Consider the following 20468-nt stretch of genomic DNA (forward strand, 5'->3'; position numbering starts at 1 on the left):
TTGACCTCAAAGGCAAGGGAAGTGAAAACAAAAATAAACGAATGGGAATACATCAAACTAAAAAGTTTCTGCTCAGCAAAAGAAACCATCAACAAGGTAAAGAGACAACCATCTGACCATCCGAATGGGAGGAGATATTTGCAAGTAATGTCTCCGATAAGGGCCTAATATCCAAAATATACAAAGAACTCATACAACTCAATAACAATAAAAAACAATCCAATTAAAAAAAAATGGGTAGAGAACCTGAACAGACATTTGTCCCAAGAAGACATACAAATGTCCAACAAACATATGAAAAGATGCTCAAGATCTCTAGCTATTAGGGAAACGCATATCAAAACCACAATGAGATACCATCTCACACCTGTTAGAAGAGATATAATCAATAGGACAGGTAATAACAAATGTTGGAGAGGATGTGGAGAAAAAGGAACCCTCATACACTGTTGATGGGACTACAAATTGGTACAACCATTGTGGAAAATAATATGGAGGTTTGTCAAAAGACTAAGAATTGATCTACCATATGATCTAGCAATCTCTCTACTGGGTATTTACCCCAAAGACTTGAAAACATACATCCAAAGATTTGCACACCAGTGTTCACAACGGCATTATTCACGGTAGCCAGGACAGGACATGGAAGCAACAAAAGGGTCCTATAACAGATGATTGACTGACAAAGAAGCTGTGGTACATATATACAATAGAATATTACTCAGCCATAAGAGATGAAATATTGCCATTTCTAACAACATAGATGGATCTTGAGATAATCATGCTAAGTGAAATAAGTCAGACATAAAAAAGTTGAAAACCACATTATATCATTTATATGTGGGATATAAACCTAAAACCAACAAATGAACAGGACAAACCAACAGACATGAATGATAGACTAGTGGTTAGCAGAGTGTACGGGAGGGGGGCAAGTGGGGACATAAATGGGATAAAAGGGGTCAAATATGTGATGACAGAAAGAAATCTAACTATGGGCAGTAGATATACAATGCAGTATATATATGCCTTACTATTAAATTGTACACCTGAAACCTACTGGAATTTTTAAACCAGTCATCATAATAAAAATAAAATGATAAATAAAAAATAAAATAAAGGAAAATAAAATAAATAAGGCAACAAGGAGCTGGTTCTTTGAAAAGATCAATAATATTAACAAACCATTGGCTAGACTCACTAAGGAAGAAAGTTAAAAGACACATATAAAGAAGTATTTTTCTCTCTCGCAGCACTTCAGAGTATGTGGTATTCCTATGCTCTGGGACTTGGGTCCCTTTTGGTTCAGGGTCAGAATGTAGAGGACAAGACAATTTCTGATGGCTTATGATGTGCTTAATGAAGGTCTCGGTGGCACTCAGAATGGAGATGGGAGCCCCTGAAGAGAGCTGGAACCACCCTGCCAAGATAGGAAAGTGTCACACTTCTTCTAGATTAGACCTCTCACAAACAGATGGGAGCCAAAAACAAGTGAAGAGAATTGAAGATGAACCTAATATTTAAAAGTTCCTGTCTGTTACCTCACTTCACTTCTTCATACGTGGCTGTTGTAGCAGTTACATCATAAAGAAGCATGACTGTTTCTAGAAATGCAAAAACGGGTGGCAGTATTTTAAAACATGTCAGAATTCTAAAGAATATTTAATGATGTTTTAAAAATCATTGAACCTATAAGGTCTGGATCCTTGATACTTGCCCCAGAAGTAGACTTGAAAACTGACAAAAATGTGGGACACGTAATGCTGAGTCAACAGACTGTGAAGAACAAAACTGTGAAGATTAGACCTAGTGGAAATTTTTTGCAAAGAGAAGACGCCTGATAAGAGTGGGTAGTTTTAAGAAAGAAAAAAATGGCATAGATGGCAGAGGCTCTGAATATTCATCTTCTGGCGACCAAATCAAAGTTGTGACAGAAACAAGGAGCAGATAGCAAAGAAAATCACATGGGATCTAGATGAACAAGCTATACAACTAGAGAGAGAAAGAAGAAATCACCCTGCAACAGGAGGTGGTAGGATAGGGCAACGAGGCGAGGCTGCTCAGTCTGGAGAAGCTGAGTGGAACAGAGGCCATAGCAGCAGCAGCCAGAAGATCCAGATGCCTCTTAAAGGGGCCGTGTCCATGAGAGGACTTTGACAGTGATGGATCCACTCACTCTAAGCACAAGTGCTGGGTCAGCTGGGAAGGGGGCCCCAGGGACTTACAGTGGGACACTGAGTTGTCAAGTGGGGGCCAGAAGTGAGATTCGTTCTATACAGAAGTGCCTCTGTATCCACTGTTCCTCTGTTGAACCCAGCCCCCTTCACAGTGTGCTGACTCGGAGCTGCCATGAGACATCATCAAACTGGATAACAGAGAACTCCGTGAAACTCTGCCTCCCCCAACTCACAGCCACACCCAAGTCACATCCAAGTGTGTCCTTGCTTAGTCAGGTGCCCCTTGCTGAGTAGCGCCTAGACTCACACTGGTGGCAGCTGTCCACAATTTCTGGTGAGGCCTCCTAAGGCAACTATAAGCACATCATCTGTGGATTGCTCCCTGAATCTTAACAGGTGGCCCCAGAGGGGCACAGGCTGGGGCTAAACTTGGCCTGCAGCCAAACCTGTCTCAGGACTGTGCCACTGGACACCTACTTCAAAAATCCACACTAATAAGACCGGGAGACTTAAGAGCTTTGCTTAGTACTTAGAAACAGACACACAAAGGCAGTCAAAATGGGAAGACAAAGAAGCAGAAATCATATGAGAGAACAGAACAGAGATCCAGAAATAATGGAGTCAAGCAATCAAACAGTGTGAAGTTCAAAATACTGGTTATAAAGATGCTCAATGAACTTACGGGAAGTGTAGATGAATTCACTGAGAACTTCAACAAAGAGATAAAAAATCTAAAAATGGAAATGGAAATTATAAAAGGAAACCAGTCTGAAATGAAGAACATATTATCTGAGGTGAAAAGTATATTAAATGGAATAAACAGAGTAGATAAAGAAGAGGATCAAACCACCAATATAATGGATGGGGAAGCCAAGGACACCCACTCAGAATGGCAAGAGAAAAGATGTCAAGACTATAATAATAATTTAAGAAGCCTATGGGACACTACTGAATGTAAAATATCCATGTCATAGGGGTACCAGGAAAAAAAAAAGACATTGAAGAGCTATTTGAAGAATAATGATGGAAAACTTCACTAACCTGGTGAAGGAAACAGACTTACAACCCAGGAAGCTCAGACAGTCCCCCCCAAAAAAATGAAGCTGAGGAGGCCCACATTGAGACACATCACATTAAAATGGCAAATACAAAGAGAGAATCTCGCTTAAAAGCAGCAAGAGAAAAAGTTACCTACAAGGGAGCACTCATAAGACTGGCAGCTGATTTCTCAAAAGAAACTATGCAGGACAAAAGGGCTTGGCACAAAATAGTCAACGTGATGAAAACCTAGAATCTAAAACCAAAAATACTTTATCTAACATTTAGAGTTGAGGGACAGATAAAGAGCTTCCCAGACAAAAACAAGCTAAGGGGATTTATCAACACCGACTTAGTATTACAGGAAATGTTGGAGGGACTACTTTAAGAAGATAAAATACGTATCAAAAACGGAATAAAGAATGGTAATAACTACATTCCTATCAACAAGTACCTCAAATGGAAAAGAATTAAGTGCTCCAAACAAAAGATAGAGTGGCTGAATGGATAAGAAAACAAGATCCCTACATATGCTGCCTACAAAAGACTCACTTCAGATTAAAAGATACACACAGACTAAAAGGAAGGGGATGGAAAAAGATATTGCCTGATGGACCTAGAGGGTATTGCGCTGAAGGAAATGGGTCAGATAGAGAAAGACAAATATCGCATGATTTCACATACATGTGTAATCTAAAGAACAAAATCAACCACAAGGACAACAAAAGCAGATATAAACTCATAGATACAGTGAGAATCTTGAGGGATACTAGATGCGAGGGGGTTTGGGGAGATGGCAAAAAAAAGGCAAAAGGATAAAAGAGGTAAAAATGGATAGCTGCAGAAAAGACATGGAGATGTAGAGTATAGCATGGGGAAGATGGTTAATAGTGTAATAAATATGTAAGGGGGACAAGGGCTACTAGATTTAGTGGGGTGATCACTTTGCGAGTTATGTGGATCTCTGATCACTATGCTATACAACTGAAACTGGAATATTATTGTATGTGAAATATAATTTTTAAAAAACTTACATTGTACAATGTAAATGCAAGCAATTTCAATAAATTTCAATAAAGCCAGAAAAAAAGTTAAAAAAAAGAGTGGGTAGTTTTAAGTCTCAGTATGACTTTAGATGAACACCAAAGCAAAAGTGCAGCAGTGTGAACAGGTTTTCTCTAACTGGGCAAGATGCAAAGCAGCCACATTTCCTGGTGTCTTTGCTTCTTGGTAAAACAAAACAAAACAAAACAAAAAACCACAAACAAAATACAAATTAAAGAGAAGTTAAGGCAGATACCACCAAAATACAAAATATCATACATGGAATACTATGAAAGATCATATGCCGCTATATTCAATGACCTAGAAGTAATGGACAAGTTCTTAGAAATATGCAACCTTCCTAGACTGTATCACAAACTGGAAAATCTAAATAGACTGATGAACATTAAAAAAATAGAAACAATCATCAAAAACCTCCCTATAAGTTTAGGACCAGATGGCTTTTTCGCTAGTGAATTCTATCAAACATTCAAAGATGATTTAATACCTGTTATTCTCAAACTTTTCGAAACACTTGAAGAGGCGATTATTTCTTAATTCATTTCATGAAGCCAACATTACTCTTATATGAAAACATGTTAAATGTAACACACAAAAAATAAAACAGACCGATATTTCTGATGAATACAGATGCAAACATCCTAAATAAAATACTAGCAAATCAAATACAAGAATACATTAAAAAGATTATACATCATGATCACGTGGGCTTCATTCCAGGGGCAAAAGGATGGTCCAACATATGCAAGTTGAACAATATACCACATAAACAAAATACAGGATAAGAATCATATGATCATACCAATAGATGCAGAAAATGCATCTGAAAAGACACAGCATCAATTTATGATTAAAACAGCTAATAAAATGGTTATAGAAGGAAAGGACCTCAACATAATAAAGGCCATATATGAGATAACCCTTAACTAACATCATAATTTATGGTGAAAAACTAAAAGCCTTCCTTCTAAGATTAGGAAGAAAACAATGTTGTCCATTATTACCACTCTTGTTCAATATAGTGTTGGAAGTCCTAGCTAGAGCAATCAAGGAAGAGAAAGATATACAAGACATAAAAATTGAGAATAAAGAAGTCAAATTGTCACTTTTTGCAGATGATATGATTATACAGAAAATCCTAAAGACTCCACTAAAAAACTGTTAGAAACAATAAACAAAAACAGTAGCTTCAGGATACAAGGATACAAAATCAACATACAAAATTCCATAGTGTTCCTATACATTAAGAATGAAATTTCAAGAAAAAATGATAAAAACAATTCCTTTTGCAATTGCAACAAAAGTAAAAATATACCTAGGAATAAGCTTAACGAAGTATGTTAGGGACCTATACACTGAAAAAATAAAAGACAATATTAAAAGAAACTGAAGACACAAAGTAATGGAAAGATATTCCATGTTCATGGAATGGAAAATCAACAGTTAAAATGACATTATTAGCCAAAGCAATATACAGATTTAATGCAATCCCTATCAAAATACCAATGGCACTTTTTTAAAAAAGAACAAAAAATCATCAGATTTGTATGAAAGCACAAAAGACCCCTAATTGCCAAAGCCATCTTGAGAAAAAAGACCAATGCCAGAGGGATCACTCTGCCTGACTTCAAATTATACCACAAAGCAACAATAAGCAAATCATGGTACTGGCAGAAAAACAGATACACAGACCAATGGAACAGAATTGAGAGTCCAGAAATAAACCCTAGCATAGATAGGCAAATAATTTTCAACAAAGGAGCCAAACGCATACAATGAAGAAAAGAAAGCCTTTTCAATAAACAGTGCTGGGAAAATTGGAAAGCCACATGTAAAAGAATGAAACTAGACTGCTATCTGTCAACATACACTAACATTAGCTTAAAGTGGATCTAAGAAGTAAATAACCTGAATGTAAAACCTGAAACAGTAAATTGCATAGAAGGAAACATAGGTACTAAACTCATGGAACTTAGATTTAGAGAGGATTTTATGAATGTAATCTCAAAGGCAAGAGAAGTAAAAGCAAAAATAAATGAATGGGGCTACATCAAACTAAAATGCTTCTGCCGCACAAAAGAAACCATCGACAAGACAAAGAGGCAACCAAGTGAATGGGAGAAGATATTTGGGATCAACACCTCCAATAAGGGGCTAATATACAAAATATATAAATAAAGAACTCATACAGCTCAACAAGAACAATAACCAAAAAAAAAAATTAAAAACTGGGCTGAGGACCTAAACAAACACTTCCGCCAAGAAGACATACAGACATATGTAAAGTTGCTTAACTTCATTAGCTATTAGAGAAATGCAAATGAAAACCACAATGAGCTACCACTTCACACCTGTTAGAATGGTTATCATCAACAGGACACGTAATAACAAGTGTTGGAGAGGTTGTGGAGAAAAAGGAATCCTCATACACTGCTGGTGGGAATGTAAACTGGCACAACCACTAAAAACCACCAAGAAATTGCCCATTCCTCTCTTCCTTCCTTCCTCCCTCCCTATCTCCATGATGACTTACTCACCTTTCCAAATTATGAAAAGTTCTGAAAACTGAAAGTTACATATAACATTTGGTAGCAAAACAACCCGACTAGAAAAATTTGATGACAAAACCTAATCTCAACTAACAAATTATGTATAGTCTTTATTCTACTGTTCGCACATTTCAGTGTACAAATATTAATGTGTATGATTCTGAGGTGATGCCCAAAGACACCAAGATATAATGCAACATATGGCACATGTGCCTTATAGCCTTTGTAAAATTTAAAGAAATATAAATTATGATTTGAATATTAAAACAGATAGCAACTCAAATCAAAACCTGTTTCCCTATGTATGGCAATTTTCTCAATTACCCATTATATGAAATGGTTATTGTTTAAAATGTTCACTCCTTAAAAGTATAAAAGTACGTAAGAATGAGGAAGAAGTCAATTTTTCCTTTTGGAAAGGAGTTCTATGTAAACAGTTACTTTCTTGCAGAAATAATTTATATGTTCCTGTTGGGAATATTTTCTCTTTGAAAGGCTATGGGGCTTAGTAAACAGTCTAAAACTTTATACTCTTGAATACTTATAATTTCAAATGTAGTTTACTTTTAATTGCTAGATATTTTAACTTCATACAATTCAAAAATGATTAATGAAATAAAGCGTGAGACTATTGATTAAATCATAATTACTAGCAGTTCTGAAAACAACAGCCCTAGTATTACACTTGCTTTAATAAATTCAGAGTAATAATCAGTCCCATGAATGCCGAAATTGCATGTGCATACACATTCATATTCTCTCTCTCCAAGTTCTTTTCAATTTAAGAAATATTAACTATCATAAGACTAGCAGTACAATAAGGGCATGCAAATTTTTATTTCCTATTCTAAATAATTCTATACATTCAGAAATAAGGAGAATTCCCTGACCTCAACCTTATACTAGAATATGGCAGAGAGGCAAGGTTAAAACAGTTTAAGTATAGTTTAAGTAGAAATAAGTATAAATACATGAACCCATAGAGGATTAATATCTTAGACTATCCCCATTGTCAAATATATTCATATGTGTCTATGTAATCCAGACAACTTGTAACACCAGTGTTTTTCTGCTGAGGAATCTTTTGCCCTAGACCAGAAATCAAAACCTCCCTGGGTCTAAAACCTTACTTCTAACTCTTGGGTACTTTCTACAAACAGGATATGGAATGAGTAAATTCTCCTATGACCATCTGCTATTCAAATAATCATACTCTGTGTATACTACAATAAGTGAATATCCTCTACCTTGAAGTGGGAGAATTGATTGCTGATATAGAAAATAATGGCATCAATTCAACTACTAAATTGGGCTTTGGAACCAGACTTGATATATTGAGCAATATTAGATATCTGGAAAAATAACACTGACAGAATAAATTTCCTTCACTGACTAATCATAAATTCAAGTTGGCAAAGTGATTACTACAAAGACAGCATTTGTTTTTCTTTGCCTACTGAAAAGACAATAGCTGAAATACTTTATGATAGATGGGTGAATGTTTTGAAAGACTGAACAATAGTATTTATTAACATGTATAGAATGATGCATAAGTCCCTAAACTAGGTGTTGGGAAATTCCAGGCTCCAGCACCCTGTGCATCAGTAATGCTGGCCTCCACCAGTTACCTGACTGTATTCACATACAGTTCCTTAGCATAGTGTTCTCTCCTTCCTCCCTTCCCTAGAACCCTCCTCTTAATCCCTGTTAGGTTTAGCAGACACCACAATGCTTGCTTTTTGATTAACACAAACAATATAACGGGCTCTGAAAAACTGGTCTCAAAGACCTCCATTAATGGTAATAAGTTCCCCCCCCCCCCGCATGCCAAAATCCATGCAAACGTGCAAAACTCACTTATTTGGTCCTTGGGATTGATAAATAAGGAAATCAATGAATCATCCGAACATCTCAATTATGTCAAATTTTCAGAAAGTTTAATTCCCCACCCTCCAATTCTACAAAATTAAATTTTAAAACATTACATTATACAGGTGTACCTTTTAATAGGAAATATCTATGAACTAGACTTGTCATCAAGAGAGAAATCTAAGCTAAGCTTTTCCTAAAGTGATTGTGGAGATTCATGGCTTTCCACAATCTTTTAAAGCAAAATCTAAAGTGGAATGTCAATACATAGAAAAAGTAGCTTTACTTACCCCTAGGACTCCATCAAACATTAACTGAGTGCACTGTAAGTTGTGGAGTCACTGTGCAAAAGTGAACACAGCAGACTTTGGAGCCTCAGCCAGATCCTTTACAGGCTCTGTGGCTTTCTTAGCTTTAATTCCCTCTTCCAAAAAATGAGACTACTACCATCTGTCTTCCAGTGATGTTTTGAGAGTTTGAGGTAAAATATACAAAATCCTCAACACAAAGTTTAGCACATAATTTTTTGTTCAATAAATTGTCATTACTACCTCATGGCTTTACTAAGTCACCTATCTTAATTGGGCAATGTAGTTAGTCAGGGAATAAGAAGTCCCATTGTCTCTTTAAAACATCTTATGGGATTTCATTTATTTGCAAGTACACTGCTGACAAAGGATGGAAATCAGTTATGTTTTAATAGTTTATTGCTTTAAAATCTAAATAAAAAATCATTAAGGTTCAACATACCCATTATGCATACAGAAGGCAGGCTCGCTTTAAGATTTCAATCTGCTACCTCAGAAAAAAAATGTTAGTTTATTACAGAAATTCGCAGTAGAAATCTCAGGTCTGGCCTCCCTCTCTGAAGTGAATGAAGCAACACCAAGAAGTTAAAGTTAAGTTATGCAAACACAGTAGGGCAGAAAACTATTTGATTCCAAGTGCCAAAAGTTGGATTATGCAATCCTTTGGGTACAAGGAAGTAGGGGATAGAAAAAAAAAAAGTAGGTAAGAGAAAGAAAAGAAAAATGTTCCACTAGCACCTGCCTGCCCCAGAATAAAACAGTGGTACCAATACTATAGATTTTTTTTATGCATACATTTGGTGACAAAAACTATTATGCATCCAACTTTCCCCTTTTTCAGTTTCTTGGAGGTAGTTAGGGGTCATAGAAACATAGGGAGATCAGAATTGAAAGGAACCTTAGAGATCACTTAACTTTCCTCATTTTACAGATATGAAAATGGAAGCCTAGAGATAGATGATAAAGGAGTAATTGCTGAATAAAAGAATAAACAGGAACGCAAATCCAGCAACTCTTATTTCTTTGCATTTTAACTTCCATAGTGAATTGCTCAGAATTGATCCTCAAATGGCATTAAATGATGAACCATAAGGAATCCTTACTTGCAATACTTCTTGTAAGACAATGTTCTACTAGCTAGCCAGGCCATAAATTATAAGACTACTATCAGGTAACAGTATTTACAAATTTGAAATATTGTTATCTTGGTCAAAAAATCACAATATGTTTGTCAACATTAGCAAAGCCGCAGAGACTCTGATATGTAATTAGTTATGTTTTAGGGTATAAACCAATTAATAATGGTGAACATTGTTAAGGTGGCTAGCAATCTTTGTTTAAAACAGTCTCATCTGCCTAGGAGACTACACAAAAACAATGATACCAGTCCGGTTCACATTCCCTTCTGTACTCAGAAAATATACAGTACCTACTACCTACTTCATTACTTCTCAACATTTTTAAGGTTGGAGAAACAGCTATCAACTATAGATATTTTCCCTCAGGAAAAAAAACACACACACACACACACATACTAACATACAAAATTTTGCATACAATTTCAAGGAGTTTAATAAATCCACACATAGGGTCAAGAATCGCTGTTCTAGTATTCATCTAAGTTAAGTATACGCTACCTCATATTGCTATTTATCCCTACCCATGTGTGTCCCGGCTCAGTTACATCGAAAGTTACTCAGAATTGGGAAGGGGTCTTATAACCCTTGTATCGACAGCCTGGGTGCATTGCTCAGCCCATAGTAGAGACTCAATTATTGAGGAGAGACTCAATAATTAATTCTTAGCAGAGGTCATTTACCCATTTTCCGTCCACCAAATGCTGTGTGGTGTACAAGGAAATGAGGATTCAAAGATTAAATAAGGACCCTATCCTCAAAAACCTCAGTTTAATGTAAGATATAAGTAAACATATAATTGCAATAGTAAAAACAAAAACAAAAACAAAAAACAAAAAGGCTAAAATGCAGGGGAAAAGAGATGGGGAAAGGAGCACAGTGTAGGAACTTGTGGGAACTGATGTTCTCAGCTTTCTAGGTTTGTTTGGGATTGTGGGTTAGGAGATTAAAAAGATGACATAGAAAGCTTCCTGGAAACAAAGCGTGCTTGAGCTAAGTCCAACAAAAATAACAAAATGCCAGAAGAGGGGTAAAAACAGAGAAGCAAAAGAAAAAAAAAAGAGTACAGAGTAGGGGAATAATGAATATTTCTTTAGTTTCATTCCTATAATCAAACACTACTCCTGAAACACATATTGCTATTAATTCTATACTTGTAAAACGCCTATACGACATGTTACAACCAATAAATTTGATCTAATCTGCCATGACAAATGGTTTTAACTGTCCAAAGACAGAAGTCACAATTACCATACTAATTCAATTGTTAGCCCATTTAATCTTCTTATATACTGTAACAATGAAATTTTTTGCATTACATATAGGTGACAAATGTTACTCAAGTTTCAGTTCAAGTTATTTATTTATGGAAGACAGATCTGAGTTTGTACATAATTTTCCTCCTGTATATGCTAAGGAAAAGTTCTGGATTCTACAAAATGAAACCAAGAGAAGTAATCACCGCCAGATGATGTAAGTCAAGTTAAACCTCCTCACTTCCTCTGATAAAGGGTAGTTAACAGTTCATTTTTATTACATATTAAACTATTGATTACAGTACCATTAATTTTACTTATAGTCAGACATACATATCTTTCAGTGAAATAAGATTAGTAACTAATTATCTTGTTATTGGAAATCACATAGGGTAGGCTTAGGTTGAGCAAAATTAACTTGCCTTGTTAGAGTAGAACACAAAAGCAATTTTAGAGCTGTTACCTCAAATCTTTCCAAAAGTTCCGGAAAAAGATAAGAATTTGTACTCTATTCCTTAATACTTAAAAGCATGTTCAAAGCTTTACAAGTTAGTATGCCCTTCCATTTCATTTTATCTTCAGAAGAGCTTTGTAAGGTTGGCAGGTCAGTATGTTTGCAGATGAGTAAACCTTGCATGACAGAGGCTATATATCTTGTACTTATGTTTCTTAAGAGGTATAACTGGGATTAGAAATTGACCTTCTGACTCACAGTTCAGTGGCCTTTCCTTTATGCCACTGCTTCAGCTAACTCAACTACACTTCCATAAATTATATACTTTAAATTGCAATGATAGCTGAGACTTTTAGTAATCTACTCTGTACATAAAATGACTTATTTCTGCACCTCCTCAAGGGTGCACATTTTTTTATTCTTGGTTTATCTTGGACAGTTCAGCATAATATATGTTATCAATATTCCCAGTATGGCTTATATAATTTAATCCTCTAAGTCTACATTTCAGACTTACAAACTAATGAAGGCAAAAGAAGCTTCAACATGAATGACCAAATACCATTACCCCTATTTTGTCATTTTGCCAAGTTTCATTTAATGGCAAGATAACAAGCTACTCTTATTTTCTATAATTGCTTTTCTACAAAAAGCAATTACAGTGATATACAAAAACCTGTGATGGTATTGCAGTTGCGAAAAGCAGTTTAATTCTTCAATTTAGGGCTTCACACAGCTTGGTTCCTAACCCCAACTTCATCGCTTAAGTGGGAACACAGATGCAACTGATTAATTTTTATAGCTTTAGAGAACTATGAGCTTCCTCATTTGCTAAATCAAATCATTAACACGCGAGCACTTAACTTTGGAGGGCTGGTATCAAGCACTTTATCTTATTATCAGTCACCTCCATACAGAAAAAGTTGTTCCACAAAAGCTATTTGCCCTCATATTACACTGAAAACCTATAATTCCGCGACAAACCTCTGGCAAACTCCTGCCGCCTGTTTCTGCACCATCACCCCTGGATTTCTAAGTGGATAAATTCAGTGAAAGAGTAGGTGACTGCAGCCCTCAACGGAGGGTTCGCACTAGATAATCTTTTCAAACCTGTCCCGCGACTCCTCTCTTACCAAAGCTGTCTCAAGCTTCCAGACTCTAGGATGGCGGAGACTACCAGAAAACAATAACAGAAAAAGCTGTTGGCGCTTACCAATCAGAGTTCAGTGCCCTCACCCCTCCACAACTAGACCTAAAAAGTCACCACCACCGGGCTCCTCTCAGGGCCCCAGCCCCTCCCCCCTTTTCCCTAAGCTCTAGCAAGTTTTTCAGATGGGAAAAGATACTCTCCATCTTCGACATGGTACCACAACTTTTCTGAGAGGCGACAGCCCGGGGCAGCGGCACGAATTTGACGGGAGTACACTCTGACTACCGCCTTAGTCCCAACCTTGCCGCCAGCTGGGCTCCTACGTTGGGGAGCCCACTTCCTGTTTTTGCCCTGGGCTCGCCTGGAGGCGGGGCCAGCTGCGCCGGGGGGGCGGAGCTGGGGCAACGCCAAAATGGCTGCCGCCTGAGGAGGCGGTTTGGGTGGGCTGCGGTAGCTGGAGGCCGTTGAGGGACTAGAGGGCAAGAGGTTACGCCACTCCCCCCCGCGTTCCTCGCGTGCACCCTAGTCTAACCCAGCGCCTAACGGTTTTCGCCACCCAGCTAAGCTTCTAGTATTTTCCGTTGTCGAACTCAGCTCTTCTTAACCTTCCGCCACACCTCTTTCCTCAGATTTCATACTAGCCTTGGCCCCTCACTTCTGTTCTCAGAGCTTAAATCTTACGGATGAAGGAAGAAAAGGTATAGGGCTTTTAAAGCACTCTTTAAGAAATTATCCTATGAAATAAAAACCTAAGGGGTAAGCGGGTTTGGCAGTTTTGAATCGCGAGTTTCAGTTGAAGTTTTAAAAAGGATCCTGATCCTTAAACTTTTAGGTAAGGGAAGGACGCAAAAAGCCCTAGGTTTAAGAGGCAAAGTTTCTGTGAAATATATATTCATAATAAATTGATTATTAGTTTCTATAACAGATGGTGTGCAATACGAAAATGACTGAAATCTCTCTATAATGGGAGGGCAGGTTAATCAAGCTACTAGTGGTTGGCATTTTATATGAGACTTATTAAAATAACCAAAGGTAATTTATAAGACACCATCTCTAGATTTCTGGGAAGGAAGTGTCTCTGGCGTTCGTGTCTCTGTATTTCAATTCAAAACTGGAAAATTCCAAGGAAGACCTAAGAGATATTACTTTGAGGAAAAATAGAATAATTATCTTCTTGCTGAGGAATTTTACAAGTTTGGCTTTAAAATTTTTCTCTTCAAAATTTCAATTTGTGTGGAAAATGAGTATATAATTGAGCTCTTTATCTTTAGAATTGTTTGCTATTGACCTAAAATGTTTCTAAAAGCTGTTGTTTTCCTCTTGTGTTGATAATTGGTAGGCTTCGGACAAACTGTTACTTAAGTATAAACCTTTGATGCTGGAAAAACAAACCTTTTGAACGTAAGATTAAATCTGGAAACCACTTCCACAGACGAAACTGTATAAAGATTTCTCTCTCTCTCTCTCTCTCTCTCTCTCTCTCTCTCTCTCTCTGTCTCTCTCTCTGTCTCTCTCTCTCTGTCTCTCTCTCTCTGTCTCTCTCTCTCTCTCCCTTTCCCTCCCTCCCTCCCTCTCTCGTTCTCTCTCTCTCCCCTTCTCCCCCCTCCCCCTCTCCTCTGTGTGTGTGTTTGTGTGTGTGTGTGTTTGCGATGTAAATTATATTTCGATAGAGACAGGCAAAACTTGGTAGATTTCACTGTTTCATCACTTTCCATGCTAACCAATTGTATTTCACTGTTTGAATATTTTTTTTTGTAGAAAGGTAAAAAAATATTTCTTAGTTTTCCCCTACGTGATTAATATGTATTAACGCAGCTTTCAATAAATCCACATGGACCAGAACAATCCACTAAAGCTTAAGCATTTCCAGGTTTTATGTAAAGAGTTTTGTTATACGTAGGTAACCTATAAGAATAAACCTTTAAAAAAAAGTGTTTCTAAAGTGTTTTTGCATATTGTAGAATTTCTTAACAGAAGATTCCTTGGGAGCAGATTTTTAGTAAAATTAAGATCTGAAGATATTTGTTCAGTTAGGAAATTTGTTACTAATGTCCATCTTAAGTAAAATATATAGCCTATATATAGCCTATATATTGATTTACTAACCACTTAAAAGATTACGAAGTAGTTTTTATGAGTTCTGAATTAAGTTTTATTACGAAAATTGCCCTTATTTTTAATTAGTTATCTTTAATTTCTTAAAGTTAGACTTAGATTTTTTAAACTCTTAGGTGCAATAATAGAACTATTTAAAGTATATGTATGTTCATTTCTAACTGAGGCTGTTGAAAGAAGGAATTGAAATCTGTTAAAATCAGGAACATGTTTTATTACAGAAAGAGTATAGAAAAGGAAGACATCAAACATTAATTGTTTTTGCTAAGTTCTGAATACCTATAAAACAATATTTGCAAAGCCAGAATACAAAATAAAAGCAATAAAGAAATCACCTGTGACCTGTCAACCAATTTAAGAAAATTACCATTCCCTTTATATTCTTGTGTACCCCTTTCCCAATCATATTCCTTTCCTTCCCTCCTTAGAGGAAACTGTCTTAAATTTATAATTTCCCTGTTTTTCTTTGTAGTTTTACCATAGTATTTACCAATGCATCTGTAAACATTGTTATTTAGTGGTGTATGTTTTTTAACTTTTTGTAAAGGAAATCATATTGCTTTTTCTTCTTTGACTTCTGTAACTCATTGTAATGTTCTTTATTTATGTTACTGTGTAATTATAGTTGATTAATTTTCACTGTTATAATAGATTATTCCATTATATGAATATATCCTAATTTATTCATCCATTCTCCCGATGGATATTTGGATTGATTCCAGGTTAATATAGCCTCTGAGAATATATTAGTATTATTGTTAACACGTACTCTAATTAAACACTGAAGATCAATAACTTTAGTTTCCTAAACATGTTAGGATGAAATCTTGAAATACTTGTCATAGTGATGATTAAGGTTAATCTTTTAAACCAGGTGTAATATTTAAAAATATAATTTTAATCTCAGCCTAGGCACATTTATTTATTCATCCTTTATTGTATGTATTCACATTTCTTATTGTTTTGGGATATCTTGGATCTTAGCTTTGTTTCTTCCACTCTACCAGATTTAGTAATAACTACTACTCCATTTAAATAGGCAACTCCTTTCTCTTCACCATTATAACAGGGATATGATGATAAAGATGATAGTTATAGTACCCCCTAAATTGTTCTTTGGAACTTAGTTAACTCTAAACATGAAGGTTTGACTGAAGCAACATCAGTTGCATACTGATAAACTCAGGCATGGTAGATTTCACCTATGGATACTTACAAAGGTGTGTTTTAAAATATCTGAATTTTCACTGGGGTAATTGAGATGTAAAGAACTAACACACTATCTTAGGAACTATCGAATATGTTGATGTTTGACATGAATGAAGTTAATGAGGTAAAATAATAATTCCTCCAAGAAATTGATTTATATTTATGTATTCATTCTTAGTTCTCTATTTTACAATCCACTGTGTTACACATAACAAGTTTTGCTTTTTAAACTTAAAAATGTTCATAAAACAATTGCAGTTGAAATCTAAATTACTTAATTTTTTATTTTAATTCTGTTTTGTGACAACACAAAACTTTTGTTACTTTTAAACAAATAGTGTCAAGATGATTAGAAAATTAAATAATACATACAGTTAAACTTTCATTGAAGTAGGGAGTACAGCAGAAATGCAAATAGTATAGTATTTTATAGTATTTTTCAAATTTCGGTGTCTTTGTCGAAAATACAGGCAGCTGGCCTTGCTTCTGTAGATTCTGATAGAATAAGTTTGTAGTTGAGGCCAGAAGTCATGTTTTGCATCTGTTTGGATAATGGAAGTAACCATTCTAACATAGAGTAATATAAATCCTATATTGCCTAATATAGCTCAGTTTGGATGGAATTTCATAGTTTACAAAATGTTTCTTATACATTATTTCATTTGATACCTAAAGTAATCTGGAGCAAACTGGGCAAGTATTATCATCCTCTTTTTACCAATTAAGAAAGAAAAGCAAAGCACAGAGGAATTACATGATTTGCCCAAACAAGTTTTGAGCAAATGGTATCTGTATTCAGGCCTCTTTGGTTCTTAATCCAGGTACTTTTTGAATGTGTATAAACAGATTGACAAGGAGGAGTCATAAATAAAACCATTCCTGCTTCTTGCTTTATGTAGCTTATGTGCTCATTTAGTATAAAAGTACAATGAAAAATTATTCCAACTGGCTAGCAGTCTTTCTGGTTTCCATAAGAAGATTAGGTTTCCTAGAAATCCTAGAGTGGTAAAAACTGAAAGCCTTTCCTGTTCATAATGGAAAAATTGTTTTCCTAAGTAGGCAAAGAACAACTTACTGATTTCATTGTTCTATTTTTTATTTGATTTGCAAAATTCCCTAGCCTAGAACTCTGAGTGACAGGTGAAAGAGATTAGAGCTACAGAAAAGATAAAGCTCTATTAACTGAGGCAAAAGCAAGATTAGGTGGTAACAGAAGTTTAAAGACATGAAGAATGGGTTTGAGTGACTGCCAAAGGTGGCCTGAAAAATTATCCAATTTATAATTAGGAAGTGAGAGGTAAGCACAATGAGACAAGATGAGAATCTGAATGTAATATTCAAGTGAATAGGAAAAAATGAAAAAATAATCTTGGATAATTAGGAAAAATATATCCACATATTTACCATTCTTATAAATGATAATTTCTAATATTTCTTTGTTATTTTAATAATTGGCAATATTTGGTGATTATAATATGTAGTTATCTAGAGCATTTCTCTAGAAACTTTTGATTTTAACAGAGCACTCGACTAAATTTTCTTTTTGCCAGGAAACATTTTTAAAACTTGAATAATCAAATGAAATTATAGTTTGTTATCATTAGCTGAGTTGATTTGTTCTTAAAGAATAAAGCATTTGCTATTATTAGCAATAATTTCCCACTTTGGGATCATTCCAAGTTAATTTTGAGAGTTGTATGATTCACAAATTCTTTCACATAGATGTAAATGCTCATAATCATACTCATTTTTAATAAACCTTTTCCTTATCTTCATTACTTTACTAACCAGGAGCCGTTTGAAGAAAAGTCTTAAGAAAAAGCAAAGATAAGAGACTTTTATCAGAAAGGTAGGCAAAAGCAAGGTAAAACAAACAAACAAACAAACAAAACGCTTTCTTAAAAAAACTAGTATTCTGCACTCCTATATCCCATTTTATGGGCCACAAAAATCATACACTTAGTTCCAGATACTGCTTTTACTATTACTTTCTTACCACACTTTATCCAAGATCAATTTTGGAATATGAAGTCAAAATTCTATCAAAATAATTCCCAGGGTTTTAAAACTTTATCTAATAATTGGTTAGAGTTAGCATGCTTTGTAAATATTTTGAGTCATCTATATTTTAATACACATATTCTATGATTTTTGAATACTTTTGGAAAATCAGTTATAATGTGGTCTACAAATCTTACCTCTAGATCAGGGTTTCTTAGCCAGTACTATAGACATTTTGGGCTTTTCAGTTATTTGTTTTGGGGGACTGTCATATATATTGTAGGATGTTTAGCAGTATCCCTGGCCTCTACCCCTTAGATACCAGTAGCTCTCCTAACTCCAATTGTGACAACCAAAAATGTCTCCAGAGATTGCCAAATATCTTCTGAAGTACAAAAATCACCTCCAGTTAAGAACCACTGTTCTAGCTCTAGAATCATTTAGCACTGCCTTTATATTAAACCAATAGACATACAATGAAATAGCAACAAAAACATCTTTCAGCTTATTCCTTTTCAGGAATAACCATAACAAGAACAAAGCAATAATAACATCTCCAGATTTTGTACCACTTTATTAAAATTGATAAAATTAAGATCAATGAAAAGGATTTTTGAAGTCATTGTAAAATGTTTCACTTTATAGGCAGTGGGAAGAGCAGGGAATTTGGAGTCATTCAGAGCTAGTATTAAATTTCTGGTTTCTATATTTAATATCTATTATCTTGGAAAACTTATTAATCTCTTCGTGTTTCAATGCCCTCATTTGAAAAAAAAACAGGAATGATATTTATTTCTTTGGTTTATTGGGAGATTTAGATGAGGTTATCCTGAATGTTAGAATCCTTAGAATAGAGGCACTTCCGAAACAGTAGCAAAGGAATGTCCTCTGCAGAAAAAAAAAATCTATATATAACACACACACACGTATATATGTGTATATATATGTGTGTGTATATGTATGTGTGTGTGTATATATATATAGAGAGAGAGAGAGACAGAGACAGAGACAGACAGACAGACAGAGACAGAGAGACAGAGAGACAGAGAAGCCAAAGAAAGACATTTACAACAAATGCCAGAAGAGCTTTGATCAGAATACACTGTTTAATATTTTTCTGTATAGAACGAAAGGGTAAATGTTGATTGAATCAGTGTGAAAAATCATGGAGTGTATGAGTAAATATTAATTTATTTCTAGGATCTTGAGCATGCAAGAGTAAGTGATCTTCCTATGTCTTAGCTTACTCGGTGTTAGAAATATTCATTTTTTTAATTTTTAATAAGTTTAATAGCATATTCTCTCAATATTACATGATCCTCTAGTTTTAGAAGAAATTTTAATTTTGAGAAATTAAAATATATAAAATACGAAAAATAAAACACCCATGTTTCCACCTCCTCCAATAATTTACAATAGTTAATATTTAGTCACATTTATTTCAAGTCCTTCTTAAAGTAAAACAAAACAATATACTTGAAGTCTCCTTTGACTACACTTGGTAGTCTTATTCTCTGCTTTCCTTCCTGGAGACTACTTTCATGAGGTACTGTGTTTTCTTTTCCATTCATTAATGTGCATTTATGGATAATACACAATATTTGTATGTTTTTAAGTTTACATAAATTTACACTTAGTATATGTCTAGGTTCTATACTTTTTATGCAACATTGTTATTGAGATCTACACATGTTGATGTATCTACATTTGTATATGTAATAATCCATCATATAAATATGGCACATTTTATTTATTCATTTCTCTCTCGATGGACATTTCTCGGTTGCTTTCATTTTTTTTCCAATTACAGGCAGTTCTGTAGTGGCTCACTGTCTTACTGTACACATTGGCAAGAGTTTTCTAACGCATATACTGGAAGTGGAATTACTGGGATATAGGGTAGAAGTAGCTATTTAATGTTTATTTTTTATTTAAATATAGTTAGTAATCGATATATTAGTTATAATAGTTTCAGGTGTACAATTAAATGATTTAACATTTTTATACCTTATAATATGATCACCTCACTAATTTCAGTAATCTCTCATCATGCAAACTTATCACAATATCATTGACTATATTTCCTTTTGTCTTTTTAAACAACTTCCTGCCCTTCTGGTAACCATCCTTTTGCTCTATGT

At 35.0% G+C, this 20468-nt stretch overlaps 2 protein-coding genes across 5 annotated transcripts in view; one reads left to right on the top strand and one right to left on the bottom strand.

Annotated features, from left to right (window-relative positions):
- LOC107520764 (charged multivesicular body protein 1b-2) overlaps positions 1-13330 on the bottom strand; it is a 32860-nt gene extending 19530 nt beyond the window's left edge. For all 3 annotated transcript variants that reach the window (XM_016164908.2, XM_016164907.2, XM_016164906.2), the window contains exon 1: positions 13199-13330. In XM_016164908.2, the coding sequence (XP_016020394.2) occupies positions 13199-13214 (16 nt within the window). In that variant the 5' untranslated portion in view covers positions 13215-13330. The remainder of the gene's footprint in view (positions 1-13198) is intronic.
- TENT5D (terminal nucleotidyltransferase 5D) overlaps positions 11602-20468 on the top strand; it is a 90831-nt gene continuing 81964 nt past the window's right edge. The window contains exon 1 of one of the 2 annotated variants that reach the window (XM_016164904.1): positions 11602-11615. The gene's annotated coding sequence lies outside the window, so the exon portion shown is untranslated. Of the gene's footprint in view, positions 11616-18117; positions 18176-20468 lie in introns of those variants that run through there. The other variant, XM_016164905.1, reaches the window with a different exon arrangement.

The sequence above is a fragment of the Rousettus aegyptiacus genome, unplaced genomic scaffold, assembly GCF_014176215.1.
Source record: "Rousettus aegyptiacus isolate mRouAeg1 unplaced genomic scaffold, mRouAeg1.p scaffold_m13_p_9, whole genome shotgun sequence".
Taxonomy (NCBI): domain Eukaryota; kingdom Metazoa; phylum Chordata; class Mammalia; order Chiroptera; family Pteropodidae; genus Rousettus; species Rousettus aegyptiacus.